At 38.8% G+C, this 21,319-nt stretch overlaps 1 protein-coding gene across 1 annotated transcript in view; it reads right to left on the bottom strand.

Annotated features, from left to right (window-relative positions):
- LOC128845590 (sodium channel protein type 2 subunit alpha-like) overlaps positions 1-21,319 on the bottom strand; it is a 117,960-nt gene that overhangs the window by 58,026 nt on the left and 38,615 nt on the right. The window contains exons 11-15 of the mRNA XM_054044412.1: positions 18,384-18,683; positions 11,135-11,482; positions 8,662-8,794; positions 5,074-5,312; positions 795-968 (exon numbers count right to left, since the gene is read on the bottom strand). Of these exons, the coding sequence (XP_053900387.1) occupies positions 795-968; positions 5,074-5,312; positions 8,662-8,794; positions 11,135-11,482; positions 18,384-18,683 (1,194 nt within the window). The remainder of the gene's footprint in view (positions 1-794; positions 969-5,073; positions 5,313-8,661; positions 8,795-11,134; positions 11,483-18,383; positions 18,684-21,319) is intronic.

The following is a 21,319-nucleotide window of genomic DNA, read 5'->3' as shown; positions in this document are numbered from 1 at the left end:
TATTGCTACATTTTGTCCTCTCTTGCTCCATCCTTTTTCCATTGAAGCAAATATATTACAAATGGTGAATGGAGGTGAGGAAATAGAGAGAAGGCAAAATGTTTGGAAGGCTGGGTTCAGGTCAGGACTTAACTGATGATTTTGTGTATTTTTTATGGTTGTATTAGTAATTATGTGCTTGCACGACCTTAATTAGCTTTTAATAAATGTATTGGATTGGGAGAAGACAGATGGATAAGGTACATTAATAAACATATGTATATATTGTATGTACGTATATTAATATGATATATGATACTGCCTTATAATTTACATGCCATATTTTACATTCTGATCATATCTTTAATAATATCTTTTATCACTCCATCATTTGCTGTATTGTTGATAAAAAGACTTGAAAAGTACCATGTTTTGCTCCCTCCCTTGATAAATTAGATTAAATTATTGACAAAAAATTGAAAATGTGATCGTATATCTCACGTTTAATTAATCAAAGTTATCCATCAGTGGATTTTAATGAGAAAATATAAAAATGAGATTAAAATATAAGGGGTTTGTACATGTCACCTGAACCTTGTGTTAAAAAAACAGATTTATTACTATTGGACCTGATTTTAAAAATTAAGCATTCACAATCATTCTTCCACCAGTACTATTCCACATCACATTGTGCATGCCGTGAAAATAGAAGTTTTTTGAATGTGCCATATAAACATACTGTGTCTGAATTATGAGTATAATTAGGACCTGTAAATAAAAATCCCCACGTAAATGTTATTTATTAATATATTTACCAATCTGAATGAGCGGAGAACTGATAATCCTTCAACATTTGCAAGACCAAGTTCCATTAAACTAAGGCTGACAATAATACCATCAAAAATATTCCAGCCTTCTTGGAAATAATAATAAGGATCCATGGCAATTATCTTTAAAACCATTTCTGCTGTGAAGATCCCAGTAAATACCTAAATGCAAAATGTAATCAATTAGTCTATTTTACTGGAAGTTTGTTTATAAATGTATTTGAGCAAATTTCTACAATCCAGCTGTAGACTCATAGACTTTGTCAGAAGGAACCATCACGATCATCTAGTCTGACCTCCTGCACATTGCAGGCCACAGAACCTCACCCACCCATTCCTGTAATAGACCCCTAACCTCTGGCTGAGTTACTGAAGTCTTCAAATCATGATTTAAAAAAATCAAGATACAGAGAATCCACCATTTACACTAGTTTAGACCTGCAAGTGACACGTGCCCAGTGCTGCAGAAGAAGGCAAAACTTTCCCAGGATCTCTGTCAGTCTGACTGAGAGTAAAATTCCTTCCAGACCACAAATATGTCACTCAGGCCCTGAGCATGTGGGCAAGGCCCACCAGCCAGTCATCCATAGGCTATAACTGTTACATATAACAGCTTGTTATATATCTACATAGTTCCTTAATATTTTCACACAGTAATATTCAGTAATTAAAATCAGTGACTGAAAGACTTTACCTTCTGGCATTTATCTAGTAACTTATGTTTTATGAGTTGGTGCTTTCAGTCCAGTTCCTACAGGATACATCAAATAAAAATAACACAAGAATTGACAGTAATTTGCATCCTTGCTGGCAGTCTCAGAAGAGAGTCTGAGATAACTTCCCCCTAATGGTGGTTCCTTCAGGTCAGAACTGAAGTATGGAGGTGGAATAGTACAGAGAAGCTTGCTCTGTCTGGGCTGTTCCTGTTCTGTGGATAAAGAGAGGGTTCGATCCTTCAATGCTGCCAATCTAGCACCTTCCGTGAGCTCCACATTCATATGGAAAAATGTGGTTCAAAATATTTGAAGGGACCAAGGGTAAATGGCAAAACCCCATTGATTTTAGTGGGGCCAGGGATTTCACCCCGAGATCTCTTCTGCACTACATACCGATAAGCAGCATGTAAAGCCCTAGTGATTCTGAAACAAATTATATAGTGCCAGATACATCCCAGTGTTCTGCAATACCACAGAAGTGTGTCCAGGATTTTCCTAGTTATCTGCTGAAGCAGGAATTGTGCATTCTGCCACCACACTGTGATTGTGCAGTTCCTTCATCCCACTTGCTCTCAGCCCCACAATAGTTAATTCTATGGCAGCAGGATTGACTTTTTCAAACTACTATGCAAGTGTGATGCTGTGGGTGACTGGACCTAAATCTGGGAATTTCAGAATTAGGAGTACAGTACCTGAAACACCATTAAAACATTAATCACTGTCAAATGGTACAAATCAATATTTTTTACAAGTATTACTTTTCAGAAATAACAAAACTATACAGTTAGACAAGATTTAAGGGAGATTACAGCATAATCAGAGGAAAAGAGACAACTCTGCAGAACAGTTACAATTGGGGTCAAGGGATTTAGGTGGTAAATGAAACACAAATTTTAAAAAGTCTTTCTTCCCGAACACACATGCCCATCACTCACAAATAATTTTTCTTGAGCTTTTGCTGCACCATCAAAACCAATGGAAATAGAACATTTTAGCTGAAATTAATCTACCTTTTCTGATTATTACTGGTCGTTCTTAATCTGAAATGACTAATAAATTGTGTAGAAAGTAAATCATTCCATTTCATAACTATTTCTTCCTTCTCATCACAATACTGCAAGAGCACAATCTTCTGTTTGCCATATCATAATCAATCCCCTAACAATAGAATATGATATCAACAAATAATAAAACATTCTTTGGATGCAAACCACCAAATGAGGAACTGAGGATTTAATTGAAACCAGTAGAGAGGACATTCTCTGCATGCACATACCCTTAATTAAGGTTAATGAATTATTAGAATGGATAATGCAAAGCCTACTTCTTGTTAACATGCAGAGAAAGGAAATCAGGAATTCAAAATGGGGGAGGGGCAAGAAGGTGGAAAGCAGGACCTCGGATTGGCAAATGGCTGGAGTGAGAGGGGGCCTAAATTAATCTTTTGCAAGACAGACTATAATGTCTTGCGGAAGAATAATTTGGAATGTGTAATGAATACAAGGAAAATATGAGTGATTTCAGTTGTTGCATGAGGAAGGAAACCCTAATTTATAGAAGAGCATCTCAGATTGTCATTTTAATTTTCTCTGTTTTTATATTTTATTAATGTACTGTTTTAAAGGGTCATTGCCAAAATGTAAAGGCTACAGAAAATGGTTCTGTTCTTTAAAACATCTTCTTACAGAGCTATATGTCAGACCTCCTGAAATCAGTGTTCAAAATGAATAGAAGCTAGACTTCTCAACATCCAGCAATGATAATTAGGGCACTTGGTTGATTTTGGTTCTCAGGCATGCATATGACGAGTCTGTGTGTCTCATTCCATCCCTCTCCTATCCATACTTTCTGCAATCTTGTGCACGGGCAAGGGATTAAAATTTTATAAGAATCCTGTTCTCAGACAAAGAATTCTTGCAACTAAGCATGAAAATGGCAAGTGGAGTGAATGAGACAGTGTATATATATCTATAGATATAGATATATATTCAGAGAGAGAGCGAGAGAGAGAGTATATATACACACACACACACACACACTCACAAACAACAAAGTTGGCAGGTCTTACTATCCAGAAAGGCAAGCGTGCATAGCCGCAAGCCTATGGGTGAGGTTTTAACAGAGTGTGTAGATAAATATGTAAAATTGACACAACACTTCTGCACACACAACTGTCAAATGTACTTAGCTATTCTTTATAGTGGGATTTGTTCAATACAGTATTAGTATCAATGCTACAATACCATACCACATTTCATTTGGATTACAAAAATGACAGCAAAATTCATAGGAATTTTTTTTAATGGAAAATGCCATTTTTGTCTAAATCAGAACATTTAGGAAAATGTGTTTACTTTTATGAACATTTGCACAAAAATTTCCATTTTGAGACTTCTGAAAATGTTTCAGAATTCTAAAATTTTATGTTAAATGTTTTTCATTTTTATTTTATATTATTTCATACTATGTCAGCACTATGACTGCTATTGACAATGCACAAAATAATGGTGGACATATTCTATTCTATTGTTTTATTTTTATTTTAAACATCATTAAGGGCAGCTGCTACTTAGTACTGATTGGAGTGACCCTTTGATGTAGAAAAGATAAAATGTTCTATCAGTAGTAAGTAGAAGCTGCCCTAAATGATTTTGAAAATTAAAAAAAATAGAATATTTCAGTGATTATGTCATGTTATGACATGTCAGTTAGCACACAATGTTATGAAATAATGTAAAATATAAAAATTGGAGAAGAGAATAAAATAACATTCTAAATAAAATTTCAGAATTTCAAAATGAAGATTTTCTGAAACTGATTTTTTTTTCTTGGAAATTCCAGTTCATGAGAAATTTAAAAAATATTTGTTTTTTGTTCTGAAATTCCAAGTTTCAAATTCCAACTTTAAATGGCACCCAGTTTTTCTAGTGATATTGTTGGTAAATTTACAAACACTTGAGCACTTTCTGATGCGCATTAAAATATAACCTTCTAGTTTGGTGAGTATTTTTCCAGTTACCTAAAGTGGCACTGGCATGTTAGTAGCAAGAAGAATGCCATTCCAGTATTACTACTTTCATATAAAAGTAACTGAAGACAATTCAAAGAGCTATTCTGATAGTGGAATATTTTATTAGATTTCTGACATTAAAAAAATATTTTCTATGCAAAGAGTGTCAGCACCAACGGGAGAGAATTAAATCATCATCTAGCAGCTAAAAAAGACAAAATCTAAGATAGGCTTCAAAGAATCTGTCAAGCAATTTACCTAAACTGAAGATTATGCTGTCAAACAATATTCAATGATTTCATTACAACTCAAGATTATTGGTCTGATCATACTCCTGTAAAAATCAGCTGCAATGCTGGCCTCAATGGAAGAGGCCATTCTTATCTGTGAGAGTCCAATGTACACTTTCTAACCTGCTTATAAAAGGCTGTCTGGAATGAAGTTAAAACAAGTTTTTATCTATCTAATGAATGCTATATATACACTTTCTTTTAGGAAAATGCATTTTTATCCACTACATGGTACATTAGAACCCACTTACCAGGTTTCCCACAGTAAGCACACTGCTGAACTGTTCTGTCATTGGGTAGTGTTCCATGGCCATAAACAATGTGTTTAGAACAATGCAGATAGTAATAGCAAGATCAACAAATGGATCCATCACAACCAAATTGACTATATGTTTTACTTTTAACCATGGGCTCCAGCAGTCCCAGATCAAGAAAGTGTTTGCAAATCTGTACCAGCATGGTGGACATTTTTGTCTGGATTCTTCAAGTTCTGGGGGAAAAAATGTTTAACATTAACTTATAAAACCAACAATTTTCCTAACAGAGTCACTAGTAGTTCTTAGTTTAAAATTAAAAAAATATCCCAGAGGTTTATGTGCAGCTAAAATATAGTATATGAAAGAATTAGTCATATGCAATTTGTACACTAAACACACACATTTCCAAATGAGTGTTTATATCTTTATAAGTATAATGATACTGCTGCTTTCACATTAACTGTGTAGTACATGATTTTCTCAACTAAAACATATTCACTATTACAATAAACAATAAACAATACTGAACCACTACTTTCACATACTGCAATGTGAGGGATACTCTCATTCTTTACTCAAATCAGTAGCGGATTACCGTTTTGTGGGGCCCTGGACTAGAGTAAGTGGGGGCCCCTCCCCACCTCTTCTGCCTGCAGTCCCCTCTCCGGGCACTCCTCGGCAAGCCCCCATACTACAACCCTGCTCCCTGGCAGGAGCATCAGGCAGGCAGAGTGGGGCAAGCCCCTGTGCCCCAACCCTGCTCCCCAGCAGGAGCACCAGGCAGAGCAGGTTGGGGCACAGGGGCACCCTTTTTCTGGGGCCCCCCAATTGGCCGGGGCCCCTGGGTATGGGGCCCATTGGCCCAGTGGCTAATCCACCACTGACTCAAATCACTGTTGTTGTTTTTTAAAACAACAGCAACATGCAGTATGTGGGTTAAGACAAACACAACCCTTCCCCCACTCAGTTTTAATAGGAAAAGTTGTCTTCTCATGTACTTACAATAAATCTATCAATTAAGAAGCAGATCTATTATGAAAGCCTGTGTCCTCTGTTGGGAATATTTGATTCCTATTTTTCCTTACATTTGACGACATCATCATAAAGGTCAGATTTCCAGAAGCCAAATTGCCTCTAAATAGTGTTTAATTACAAGGATGAACATCCAGTGTGAGAAATCAGACCTTAATGGGATGTTTGGGGATGGGGCAGAAGGAAGATGGAGATATTCTGGTTTAAGTGAAAAGAAGTTAGCCTAGTGAAAAGCACCCCACTCCCCCTTTTCCCTCCTTCCCCCCCAAAATGTCATGGCACTGTTTAGTAGAAGTTGAGTCTGAGTGTGTGCATTGCAAAGGGCATCAGTAGGTGATGAGCAATTTCCAAAATTCTATATAAATATTAGTAGTGAAGATCTTCCTGCAGTAAGATAGAACAGGTTGATTGGGTGGAATAACCAAATTTCTGAATGTTTAGCTAGTCAGAATGCTGACGGGGGAGGATTATTGTTAGGAATCAGGGCCTGCAGCAGAGCCAGTCTTCAGGTAACTTAACGAGTGCTGCTGGCCTGTAGTAGTCTGCATAATTGGCTATACCACATGATCAGTTGGAGGAGTCAGCAGACCAGTTCTTAAGCTGAGCACCAATTCCGTGACTGTTCAAAACATTTGCCCCTGGTTGCGTTAGTTCCTGCCCACCCCCCATTCTAGGTAACCCAATTCTTACACTTGACTCTGGTTCCTGACTTTGACTCTGAACTTTGGTTCCATCTCCTGGCTCCTGACCCTTGACTCTGACCTCTTACTGACCCTGGGCTGCAATTCCTGGCTACTGATACCTACTCTAACCACTAGCCCCAAACGACCACATCTCGGTTACTGACAGTGATCCTGAACTGGGATGGAAAATGGGCTTTCAGAGAGAATGATTGGGAGGACAAGGAAGACAGGGTTTCCCTAGCCATATTCCAGAGGCTGAAAAAACACTGCCTTTGAGGCTACAAAGGAGCTATCAGGATGGTATAAGCTCAAATCTATCTGATTTTTCTGCCTGTCCTTGCTAGTAAAGGAAGAGGGAGAGAAAGGTAAACAGTGAGAATCTTCTTCAGCTGAAGGAAGAGGTGACAGAGAAGTGAGAGCAGAACTTGCCCAGAACTTTGCATAATGGGAAGCAAACTGGCCCATCTACACATAGTGCTTCATTTAGAGACATTGGCAAATTTGTACTAACTTCTTGTATTAATCAGTCAAATTTGTATGGACTCAACTGACATCAAATCTAGTAGAAAGGAAGACTCTATTGTGATCTGAGATTTGTAAAAACGCATTGGAAATATTTTTACAAGAGGATAGGTAATGTACACCTTCATCTCTGATTATAATTAAGCTTGGATTGATTTGCTTCTCTGAGAAATGAGAAAGTGACTTAGGAACTCATTTTAAAAACTGTGTTGAAATTTTGACTTTTCACAAATGAATTTGAAGAGTACTTTGTAAATTTTGTTTATACATGTTCTTTAACTTTGAGATATAAGACACGTTACAAAGGAAATTAAATAGGCTTTGTCTGACTTTTTAGAATTGCTGTTAAAATTTTTCCTACCCATATTAATCAGTAATACTGTGCCAAAAGGTATCATGATAGATCTTTAGAGCAAGTCAAAATGTTATGTTATTTGAATGAAGTTCCAGTATATTCAGTTTTCATCATGTTTCCAAATCACCTTTCATTCTTCTAGTTTTTGTGAATAAATATTTTATAGGAGGAACTTGCAATATATGAGGTTTTTATACTTTTGTATAAAATGTTATTTATATTTTTGTCTGCACCCCTCAAGTGTAACTCAAGAGAAGAAGTGGATGTTTAGGGTTGGAGGGACCCCAATTTATTTTTATATGTTTTTTTTTTAATCAAAAGACATCAATTGTTGTTCACTTTCCATACTTGTCTGTCTTTGGACTTTAAGGTAAGGACTTTGGGTAAGGACCATGCATAGCACGTCTCTGGGACTACCATAAACAAATTATTAATATGTAATGATAGTTTCTGTGAAGGTTTGCTTTAATCTCCTATTGACCTGATGTTTTAGAAAGAAATCTCGTTCTGCAATATTAGCTCTCTCTTTGACCTCTACCACTTCATCATAAATGCTAGTATCATGGAATAGTCTTTCTCCTTTTGCGGTTAAAAAAAAAAAGACATAATTAGTCATCTGCCCTTGGATGGCTGTTACCCTTCAGACCTGATCTCCCTTTCAGTGGCTGCACTAAGAGAAATTATCTTTCTTTCTCCTCACAGGGGAATATTTCCCTAACAGTGTTTATTTTGTTTCTCCTACTCTGTTCTAGACTGGAGCTAATATATAAAAATATATAGATTGGGACTAATATCATAGGAGGTTTAAGATAAATCAGGGTAAATGATTAAGAACATGTGCTGGAAATGTTCATTATGTACTTCCAATGCCATACAGACTTCACCTGTCCAATTATACAATTACAAGTGAAATTGTGTACATCTTGTCTTAAATGCAGCAACTAACACAAGTGGAGTGAAATGTGTATAAAAATGAAATTCGTCCCATACCTTCCATTGTGTTTGTGAGTATGCTAGCTATACTCATTGCTCTTTGCCTTGCAGCAGAATCTTCCAACATTTCCATGGAAATTTGATAAGAACTCAATCTTCTTTTTCTTATTTCTGTTTCTGTAGTGGTGCACTGCAAATGAAATGCTGGTGAATTAAACCATTTTCAGCAACTTTTTAACAACACAATATACAAATCCTATCATGACTTTCAAGTAAAGTCTGCTATGAATAGCTTCTTATCCAATATATTAGACTTTCCTTACATACTGCAAGTTTCTGTCTCCACTAGGATTATCTTTGCTGTTTCCTAGATGTCTGGTGGGAATTTCAAACTGCCCAATAAGCAGTGAGCTAATCGGAAGTGGGTATATGCAAATACACGCAGTGTGATTAGATAGAGGAGAAGGAGGATTTTAGGTTCTAGCAGAGATTCAGGTTCTCTCATTGAAGGGGTTGTTTGAGAAACTATTTGCAAGATGACTCAATTTGGAGAGCAAATTGCCAAGCAGTGCTGGGAAGTTGGGGGCCAATGGTTAATTTAAATAAATGCTGTGAGTAAACTAAAATTTGCTGCCAGGTATCTTTTTGCTAAATGCTTATTAATCTCTTAAGAAATTAACCGCAGTTGTAGCCTATTACCCAAAGTTCCTGACAGATGTGCATATTTGCCAGTCATAAGGTAGCAATGGCAAAAAAACTAGTATTTAAAAGGGTAATATTGGTGCATGAAATACAGTAGTAAAGAATTAATGATGATCGTGCTATTAAATGTTGCATTCCCATCCTGCTAAGAAATCTCACAATTTCTATAAAAGCATTTCTGATGATGGAAAAATCAAGTTATAATCATTGCTTTTTCATCCACCTAAATCTCACTGTTTCAAAAGGGTTGCAATACATATGGAAGTCACCACATATTTTCCTAGTCCATTCAAGTTTATAAATGTTTAGGATATATAATATGATGGCCTTGGACTTTTGCCTTCTGTTTTATATGATCTCAAGTTACCTTTATAAAGCAATAAATATTAAACTCTGATTTAAACATTCTTTAGCAGGCTACTGCTCCTGAGCCTGTGTATATTTTTTACAATTTTTGCTTTTCCTCTTGCTTGAGACATGGTGCAGTGGTCTGAACAAAGGAGTGGGAGTCAGGAATTCGTGAATCCCAATTCCTGCTCTCTCTCACCAAATCACTGTATGGCTTTGGCAAGTCACTTAGGGCAGTACATAGTGCAGTGATCTGCATCATATGGAGTGTAAATTCTAAAGCACAGCAGCATGTTATGCACTAACTAGCCAGTGTTGACCCTCCTGGCGGTTACTAAAAGTCCCCTAGTGTGTGTTAATGTAGTACTGCTTGAAATAGGATGACATTAACGTGCAGTAGGGAGCTTTTAATGTGCATCAGCAGGGTCCACATGGGCCAGTTAGTGCACAAAACGCTGGTGCATATGAGTATTTACCTCCCATTCCCAATTGGTGCGAACTAATGTACTGTGTAGACAAGCCCTTACTTTCTCTGCCTTAGTTCTACCACCTGTAAAATGGGGATAATAACTCTTGCTTACTTCACAAGGGGGTTGCAGTGATTAATTGGTTAATGTTGGTTTAGCATAAAGATAAAAAGCTCTGTACAAGTGATGACAATTATCATTCCTGAAAAGGAGACTCGACATAAACAGGCTGAATCTCTTTTAGATGAAAAGATCTATCAAATATGCACAAGCAAACATGTACCAACTGACAGTTTCCTTTGTTAATTTTTTGAATTTCTGGTCCAAAGACCTATGTCAGGATAGGAAATAAACATAGAAACAAAACAAGAAATATATGGTGGTAGTGAAATTTAAATGCTGCATTGTAAAGATGTTTGTGATTAAATTCAGTGCTATTAAAAGCTAGCCAGTGTCATTGACAATACATTTTGTATAATATTATACTGTATATACCATCGCTTTTTGTAAATATTTTAAATATCTCATTTGGGATTCCAGAATTTTACAACATCAGCTGAAATTAATGCAATTGGATGGGTGTATAATAAACACATTTTCTCATTAATATTATGTAGCTGGTCTTCCTCCCATTGAAGTTCTTGGTATTACCCCTTATCTTGTTAGTTCTATGTGTTTGCAAGTACTGTACTTTTACTTAGTTGTGGACTGAAGAAAGTTTATCTATTTCAATCTGTTTTTTGGGGGGCAACACTTAGATCCAGATGAAAACATTCAATTAAGATATTTTTCTCTCCGTGCAGATCTCCCATTGAAGACAGTGCATGTAGGAACAGCAGAATATTTCAGTTCAGTTCTGCAATATGTATCTGAAATTCCCCTGCCCCTTTACTGTGTTAAAAGAATTACAAGATATAGATGAATTTGCAGCTGTAGAAACACCTGCCTGAACTATTTCAAACTTGATTATATGACAGTGAAGTTACTATGATCAGTGGTTTGTCTATGATCACCTCTGGGAGAAGTTGTCCAGTAGGCGAAGTGAGAGCTGAAGGTCCTCCAACCAAAGAAACCACCCCATTGCAATCTACAGTGCTGTGCATCTTCCCATTTGGTGGAAGCGCTGGTACCATCCTGGATGACGTACTGGCTTCACTAATGTTACTGTTGCGTCTTTCACCATGTCTGTTTGGAGCAAAGAAAGACTCTCTTCTGCTCTCGTTGTCTTCAAGAGTGCTGTGCTCATCATCAGCGAAGTCATTTTCTGATCCTATATCTTTTGCTCGACCTCTGAAGCTGAAAATGCTCGTTCTGCTGTTGCGCCTTGGGGAAAACAGGGAGCCACGAATACTCAGCAAAGACTGTAGAAAACCCCGCCCCCCACAAAGAACAGCATTAGTAAATGAAACACTTTAAAATACAATATCTTGTTTTCTCGTGATAAGTAGTTACCACGCTCTAGAGAGAGAATATTTATTTGTTTTTAAGCACCAACAATGTGCTCACAGGGCCACATTATCTACGGGGGGGGGGGGGGGGGGCGAGTGATTGTTTTTGAAGTGTTATGGAGGCTGTAGTCAGAAAGAGGGAGGAGAATGAAGTCCAGCCACTGGTATCAAAGTTTTTGGTTGTGCGGAGAGGGAAACAGGAAAGTTTAGCACTTAGGAGCATTGGCAAGAAGAAAAGGGACTGAGGTGGTGTCCACCATTTTCTGGGTTCTGGAGAGAGGCATGCTTCCCACCTACACCCTGACTGTTTATGTGCTCTACTTTTTTTCTGTCTCCCACAAGATTGCAGGGATGAGGGGTTAACAAGCAGTTGCTTGGGGTGGCCAAGGGAGAGGGGCGGCACCTGCGGCCATTCGGGGGCGGCACCTGCGGCCATTCGGGGGCGGCAGGTCCCTCACTCCCTCTAGGAGTGAAGGACCTGCTGCTGAACTGCCGCCACCGATCGCCGCTTTTTTTTTTTTTTTCCCCAAATGCCGCCACCGATCGTGATCACGGCTTTTTTTTTTTTTTTTGCTTGGGGCGGCAGAAATGCTGGAGCTGGCCCTGATTACTCATCGCATCTCACTCTACTTTCCTGAGGGATGAGTGTTCTAATGATCAGTGCTAAAGTCACTCTGGATAAGCCTGGGCTGTACACCAGTCTGTAGTCTTCACCAGCAGGCCCCGTGTTGTGGGGGCCGCATAAGCAGCACTCTCAAACTACCACCCAGTGAAAAGTTTGGAGAAGACATGCTGGAAACTGTATTGGCACATGCCCACCCTCACTGTGCTGTGAGGGAATGGCTGCAGAGCCCTCGTAGACTGCACAGAGTTCCCAGAAGGCTGCCACTTATGCATTACGGTTCTAAAGGTGGGTTTTGCATATAGTTGAAATTACTTTTAATAAAATTTTAGGGCCGTGAGTTCTAATTCTGCCCTTAAATGGGAATGTGGGACTTGGAAGGAGCTTGCATGAGTGTCCCAGGCAGGATTTGACTCAAAGCAAGTATACAGAGATCAGCACTGAGAAAAAGCAAATCAAACTTTGTGGGTAATTCTTCTATTTAATTACAGTACAAGAAACTGCTTCATAGAACCTTTGTTTTCTTTTCTGCATATTTCATTAGCAGCATTCATGAATAAATAAAACTAGTAACAGTCTTGGAGAAAACAAACCCTGCAATAAGCTTTCTTCAAGCTTCCCTTTTTACCAGTCTTCATGTCTTGGTATATTAAGTCTCAATTCAGCCACTATTTTTTCAGGAAAAAATGAGTATTTACGTGCATAAAATAATAGCATTTACATTCAGATTTCATTGTGAGTGCAAGAAAGAATATGAAAAGCAAAGGCTACTTTTAAAAAATATTTATACCTACATCTGTACTAAGAACCTGAGCACAAAATACTGTTGGAAATATATATATATTATATGTGGGACTGGTAGCACTGCCTTTTATTAAGGCTACCCAACACTTCCAGTTATAAGACCCAGACTTATAACTTTGCCAGACTTTAACCATTTGGGCTGAAAACTTCCATGCCAGCTATCTGCCTCAGTCTAAATGTTTTTGGAAAATTCTGCTTAAAGTTGCAGAGCCATTTCCAAGAATGAGGCTAAGAAAATATGTTATTTTGCCCATGTTAAAAAATTCTGGTGTCCTTTCCTTTGAAAAGCTCTAGTGTCGTGTGTCCCTCCTCAAATCTGCCCAAATTTGGTAACATTATAAGCCCTTGAAAAATCACAGATCACACATCTCAGTAGAGACTTCTTAGGTTTTAGCAGCTAATTTCCCTGAAGAGTCTGTCTACCTGGAGCAGGCTCCAGCCTGGAGCTGAGCAGGACTTTCCCTGCAATTGAAGCTCTTGAAGCTGTGGGCTATGCTGGGTCCACTTGAACTGACACTTGAATTGAGAGCAGGGAAGCTCTCTGTCCTGTGCTCTCAATGCTTCCCCTGCTGTGTTCAGGAGGAGGAAGCTGACAGATTCCAATGTGATGGAGAGAAGAGCCAGACCTGCAGAGAACTTGGGAGAAATTGATTGGGACAAGGAGCCTGGGGTGGCAACTAGGAACAGAGGTTGCTGGAGGTGGGATGGGGAAGGTGAGAAGAGGGTAAATGCAAATGGAAGTTGGGGTGGGCAGGACACTGGGACTGGCTAGGTAAGATGATTGGAATTCAGTGCTGGGGAGGGAATGTTGAAGGCAGGGGAACTGGGAGCCCAGGGGTGGGGGAGATGACTGAGATTGTCTGAGGAGCCAGGTGGAGAGACTGCAACTATCTGGGCAAGGAGATTGGAACTGGAATAGGTAGTCTATAAGGGTGAGACTAAGACTGATCTGAGAAGCGCCTGCTGAATGACCCATGGGGTATCAATATGGTGCCAAATGATGGAATTTCTGTTTTTTCTGTTTGCTTTTTTAAAAACCAAGTAAATGACACATAAACTACATTAGAAGAACAATATTAAGGTTGCGAAGTCAAGCACTCAAAAGGTAGGAAATGCCAGAATTAAGGTTGTCTGTATAACCTTCATTCAGCCCCCTTGAGTGTGTGCATTAAGATACAATTGTGACTTACACAATCATATTCTATTTTTATCATCATTGAGTGAATAGAATGGATGGTGCTCACTTAAGTGAGCAGCTATTTTGTTTTTTCCTTGTTCAGAGTGTGGCTCCATGCTTATTTCCTGCACACTATTCAAACCCTACTGTGAAGACGGAATTATTAATTTCCTCCTGGACTTTTCTGTGGCATTCCTCACTGTAATATGTCCAAGTACTATACAAATGGTTATGAATTTATTTCACAAAACTCCTGTGTGGTGAGGGATTGAAATTATTCCCATTTTACAGATGGGGAATTGAAACACAGAGAGATTGAGGTCAAAATTGTCCACTAATTTTGGTGTCCAATTTGAGACCTCTAGGACCTGATTTTCAGAGTACTTATTATATATAGTGCTTTATATGTTCAACACATATCTCCCATTGACTTCATTTGCAGCTGTGAGTGCTCAGCACTTCTGCAAATGAGACTGAAGGTCTCCAGTCAGACACCCAGAAATTAGCACAGTTAGTGACAACCCATGAAAAGTTTGCTTTAAGTAACATAATGTATCCTTTATCACATAGCAACTCTGTGGCAAAGGCAGGGATAGAATCCAATTCCCCAGGGCAGCATTCAGCTGCCTACACCAGGAGATCCTGCCTCATTCACTACCTACCGTTCACCTCCTGTAACATATGAAGCACATATCCTACAGACAACAGTCTCCTTCACTACATAACCCTGAATCATGCCCAAAGAAGATCCATCCTGTGCACTGAATGAAGCAGGGGCCCTGTGGAAAAAACAGTATGTGGTCATGTAATTGTATCATAATGCGTACCCACAAAGAAGCTGAATTAAAGTTGGTGTATTTCTGGCATTTAGTAACTTTTGAGAGCTTGACATTGCAAATGCTCTTATAACATAGTTTGTGTGTGTAATTGTATATATAACTTCTTTCCTGCATTGCATCCACTAAAAAAGGTTTTCATTTCTGTATGTTTTTAAGGTATACCAAACTTTTGTGACTATTGTGTGTGTGTGTCCCTTTTTAGGAAGTTATAGCAATTAGATAGAGGTGCTCTCTTGGACTAATTTTGATCTTTCTTGGCAATTAATTATATTTAATTTTGTATTTTTCATAACTCAATTATACATCATTTATATTCTGCAGTTATACCTTAGTACTCTGTATAGTTACATATCTACCAAAATGAATTGTTACAGTTATTTACTTGGTGGCACTGCAATTTGTTTGATAAACAGTATAACAAAGACTGCAGTGCATTCATCTTTAATTTAAGTTATACAACTCAAAACCTGAGATAACCAATTTTTGTAATAATTTCTAAGGCCTAACTCTGCAATCCTTCCATATGCTGGGCTCACGTTGATTTTGAGCCCTAGGTTGAGCCCTAAGGGAGTAACTCCAGAGGGAAAAGTGCACAGTCAGTTTGAAAGAGCTGTGTGCTTCTCAGACACACATGCTCAAAAGATACATTCAGAAGAAATAGACCCCTCACTCCAAATCTGTAGCAGTTGCTGTGCATGCAGGGGGACACATGGGATACAGGAGCTAATCCAGCTCCCATTGAAATGAATGGAGACCTCCCCAGGGGAGCTGGAGCAGATCCATAGTGAATAGGGTGTGAGAGGAGATCTGTGGATGAAGACTGCTGCTCCTCACTCATATGCACACACATGGAGTCTTGAACCAGTGGATCAGAGCAGCACACAGACCCAGGGCTGCCCAGAGGGGGGGGCAAGTGGTGCAATTTACCCCAGGCCCAGGGCCCAACAGGGGCCCCCACAAGAATATAGTATTCTATAGTATTGCAACTTTTTTTTATGGAAGGGGCCCCATAAATTGCTTTGCCCCAGGCCCTCTGAATTCTCTGGGCAGCCCTGCACAGACCTATTCGCCATGTTTTCTCTGCTCTTTCAGCCTGTTCATCATGTTAACCATCGCTACTCACACTATAATGTACAATCACTAGGGAATTCTCTGTGTGGCACGAGGCACAGAATATTTCCAACACAGACTCTTCCCATCTCCCTTCATTGCACAACAGACAGATGGCATTTCCATTGCATTTTGGCCATTTCCTGGATATGTAGAGGGGCAAGATTTGCCCCGAAGTACTGATATTGCTTCACAAAAAGTGACCAAGTTAGCTAGTTAAATTGGTGATTTGATACTCTTTAGATCACTAGCTCCCTTGATAAGTTCAGTGGTGAAAAGTTTTACTTTAGGTGGTTGTTCTTCTGGCTACTTTATCCCTGCTTGTGTAAGTCGTGGCCAGTTAAGAAAAGCCATTTCCCATTTTTTACTGTACCTTTCCCTTATTTAATCTGAAACCTAAAATGTACCATGTTTGTTTCTATCTGATGGGTTTTCATTTTTCATTTTACATGATGAATTATCATTTAGTTCAGTGTTATGGAAAGTATTTAAAGAGCCTTGAGATTTTTAAGCTTGCTAAGGTTCTATAATAGTTTCTTAGCTCTTGCTGATGGGGGACTTGGTGGTAAAAGGCAAGAAGGCTTTCAGAGAGGTGAATAAAATATGATGGACTAGTCCATGCCAATGATACTTTACTGTTAGAAAATAAATCCACATCAAGTATTTCCCATACGATCTCTGTCCTGTAAGCATACAAGAGAGTTGCAGGGCATGGGGTTAACTATGGGAGGGCGTGTGATTTAGTAGATAGAGCTCAGGACTAGGATTCAGAAGTTCATGGTTCTACTGGCTCTGTCACTGACCCTTCTGTGTGACCTAAGCAAGTCATTTAGTATCCCCACCTCTGAAACAGGGATGATAATACGTATCAAACTCAGACGGATACTGTCAAGCTTAATTCATGACTATAAAGCCTTTTAAGCTCCTTAGATGAAAGGCATTTTATGGGCCTGATCCAAAGCCCATTGCAATGAATGGTGAGACACTCATCAACTGTAATGGGCTTTGGATCAGACCCAAAATACATAAGATCAAAGTACTATTATTATATCAAATCAAATTATAGCTACCCAAGAATTTTTATCTCTAGACGTTAAATGGGCACCTAAATGCACACAGTATCTGGGAATTTGAATTGAGTTATATAAGCAAAGTTATCCCAGTGTGATAGAAGGGATACCTTGACTTAGGACTTGTCTACATAGGGAGGTTAGTGTGCACAAGCCAAGGGGTAAATCTACAGCACACTAGTTTAACACACAGTAGTTCACTGTGTGGACCCTGCTACAGCGCACTAAGTTTGTAGTGCGCTTTGTCATCTTACTGTTTCAAACATCAGAGCACACTATTGAATTTTTAGTGTGCTGTAGCAGGATCCACAGGGTGAGTTAGTGGATGTCAAGGTAGCGGACTATAGATTCACATCCTGGCTTGCCATCCGCTAACTTGCCATGAAGACAAGCCCTTATTGTGGTGGAATATAATGATGCTCTCATATAGAATGAATTAATTTAAAATGAACAGTATGTCTAAATTACTTATTGGTATAAGCTTAAATGTTCCCCTGTCCCATTCTCATTATTTTGAAAACTCAGAAATATTTTTCTCATTTGCCACCATTTAAAAATGCATCTGAAGAAGTGAGGTTTTTTTAAATCCACGAAAATTTATGCCCAAATAAATCTGTTAGTCTTTAAGATGCCACCAGACTCCGTGTTGTTTTTGTGGATACAGACTAACATGGCTACCCCCTGACATTTAAAAATGGGTTCAGTAACACAAACAACAAAAGTTAAAGGTGGTCTGGTATTCCTAGAATACAGAGAATACATGGGATGTTGTCTCCTACAAAGGTTTTATTGTTTGGGGCTTGAGCTGATTTAGGAGTGGACAACCAATGAGTGACTTATGTAAGTTTTCCTAATGAGTTCCAATCAAAAACTTTTTAACACTCCACATCATCAAGTGGTCTGTGTATGCACGATATTTTATGGAAATACATTTTTCGAAGTGTTTTAGCAAAGTTTTGGGTAAGTAAGCCCATGTTAGATGATTTAACAGAAACATCCAGCTAACTGTTTGAAACACTGCTGACTATAATGATTACAAAAACTAAATTTAACAGAAGCTCTTTTCCCCGCATTTTCCTTTTCTTCTCTCTTCATATAGTCATAGTCTTCTACCTGTAACATTGCTGGAATTTCCATGATAAACAGATCATGGTAGTAGAAGAACATAAATTATTTAGTAAGAGCACTGTACCTGGTGGGGGGAAGTGAACCTCTTTTCATATGTCAGTCGACTCGCTTCCATCGAGAATCGGAAACTTTTCCTTCTGATACTGTCCTCTGATTCAGATTTGGGGAACTTTTCAACATCTCCCTTGTCTTCTGCTTCAGACAGTTCCTTCTGTCTTCTTTTCTTCCTTCTGTTTCTCCTTTCTTTAGCACTCTTTGAGCTCAACTTCGATGCTTCTGAGGAACTTTCCAAGAGCTCCCCTAGTCCCCCTACTCCACTCAAATCTCTTGACGCAACAGACGCTGCTACTACTGCTGCCGTTGCCTGTTGGTTTACAAGGTGTGCTATTTTTAGAATGTAGATAGCTAACAATTTTATATACTTGTACTGATTTTTATTATTATCAGTATAATCAGTTGCAATTTGTGAGCAACATTTCAATCAGGCAAACAGTCTCAAAAAAATAAATTCAAGACAATTTTGTTCAGAGAAATATTTAGTTCCCTATTATATAGAGCATAAGACAACAAAAGAACTAATTTAAGTAGTACCATAACAGCATAGCTCCCCAAAGACAAAGGTAGAGTACATTAGCTTAAAATCAACGTAGTACAAGAAATCATGAGCATTGCATCCTGCATGCACTTCAGATCTATGTGCTTCTCCATCTCTCATGAGAAAGGCAATACATCCTACTCCAGAACAACTCAGCTGGTCCCCCTGCCTGTTCACAGTGAGAACTACTGGTTGTTCTTCCTGTATGGAGATATGTAACTCATACCATGTGACTTGATCCATTAGAATAGGTAGGGGGATTGATTGACTTAACCATCAGGGCAAAGAGACATTTAGGGCAGATCCACGCCCTTTTCCCGGGTGACTGTAAACTGTTCTGAAATGCTGTGGTGGAGGATATGTTGGGGAAGCTGCCAGGCCTCCACAGGTTGACAAGGTCAGAAGATGTGTGACTCCAGAAATGGCTAATTTTGTGTGTGAACAGGGGGATCAGTAATTGCCCACCAAAATAACATCATATTTGGTACCAGAGTTATTCAGGGTAGATGTGGTGTACCTCTCTGACAGGGGAGTGGCTATATTTTTGACTGATGTTAGAGAGGGAATTGTTAAGCTATCTGAGAACCTGGCTTCAGGTGGGGGGAGGCAGCCAAGCTGTTTGCTGGCTTTTCCTTGTGACATGTGTTCAGTGTAAGTACTCGTTTGATAGAGGAGCTGGTTCCCTGATAAACTGGAATTAGAAGCAGACTTAAGGGAAGGCATCCCCAGAGAAGCTGGGGAATGGGGTTGTGGCTCCTAATGTACACCTAATGCGGTGTAGCAAGGAGAAAATCTACTTTCCCAGCCCATTTACCTTCACACAAGAAAAGGGCATTGGAGTCCTAGCCACAGGCTTGAATCAGATGCCGTGGGGCTGGAGGGGGCTGATGACATCCCTCAAACAGGTGGAAAGGAGTGATGATCCATGCTATATGAGTTGTTGCTGAATAGTTCCCAATGAATACATTAATAAAGTTGTGGCCTAAATAAACCATATTGCAAGATGTTGCATCTTGTCTTTCTTCCTGTGTGTTTGGGACAAAAGTTCTACATCCTGCTCTAAAAGTACTCAGCTGGTTCTTTTTGGCTATTCATAGTGAGGATTAATTGTTGTTCTTTCTATATGGGGTTAGGAAACTCACAATATACAACCTGATCCATTAGAATAGGTTAAAATTAACTAATTTAGATCTTCATTAAGGTTTGCAGACTATGTAATGTTAAAAAGAATCTCAAGCAGATAGTTTATTGAGAAGAACGTAACAGCCAAAATGTTGTCCCAAAGGTTTAAGATTATCCCACTCAATTGCCTACAATAAGAATGTGGGGCCAGATTCTTGATTCCCCATCTGGCTGCTTTTTTGCTCTTCAGGAAGTAAAATGGTTCACTAACAAGACAGATGGGGATTCTCCTGACACAGCGAAATTCCTAGGTGGTGTAAAGATGATATAAGGTTCTATGCCACTTGCTCTTATCCTCTTCCTCAACCTCAGAATAAAGAGGGGTCAGAGACAAGGGGGGATGCGGCCAGAATCCCTTGAGCTTTGGTGATACCTAGGTGGTGCTGACCAAACCATTCCAGTTTTTGCAACTTTGAACAAGCTGAGGGCTGCTTTAAGTTTTGTTTGGGGATGAATTAATCACTGAAGGAGTGAAAATGTGACTTTCTACCCTTTTCCACCTCCAGCCTTGCCTTGATCACAACTCAACTGGATCCAGTGACCTGCCCTGTAATGGGTGAATCCTTCCCACTTTCTCATACACACAAAGAAACATGGCAACATCACCCCTATTGTCAGATTACTCCACTGACTCCCCATTCATTTAAACAATAATTTTGCATAGACTTTATCCAGCTTTTGTTTCTCTCTGTTCCCCCCAGTGCTTGCTCATCTAGCATCAGTCTCTGTTGCTTCATGCAAATGCACAAGTACAGTGGCAGCCGTCTAGAATAGCCTCCAGATATCCTTCAATTTAATTAATCTCCGTCAGCTTTCAGATATTGCCTGAAATCTTATCTTATCCCCCCCCACTTGCCTATAGAGCTTTGTTTTTAACTTTGTAGCTGCATTTTTTAATATAATGTATGAAAAGTACTAGAGAAAGTAAAGTCTATATTAAATGTTAATAAACACAACGGCTAAATTTTTGAACAATTCCATATCAATGACAATAAATATCAATACCAAATGTGAAAAAAGGATGTACCATTGCTAATATATATTTTTATTCTCCACAATTCTGCTCCTTTCTGAATGATTTGAAGTGACAGTGTTTAACGGCTAAAATATATATATATGCTAATTCAGATAGTGAAGAAATCTTTCTTTTCAAGTTAAAGATAGAGGGGCCTGATTATCCATTGCCTTGCACCTTATGGAGTCATTTATACCTGGTCAAAGTA

Source organism: Malaclemys terrapin, chromosome 11, assembly GCF_027887155.1.
Source record: "Malaclemys terrapin pileata isolate rMalTer1 chromosome 11, rMalTer1.hap1, whole genome shotgun sequence".
Taxonomy (NCBI): Eukaryota; Metazoa; Chordata; order Testudines; family Emydidae; genus Malaclemys; species Malaclemys terrapin.
This window is presented reverse-complemented; position numbering and strand designations above follow the sequence as displayed.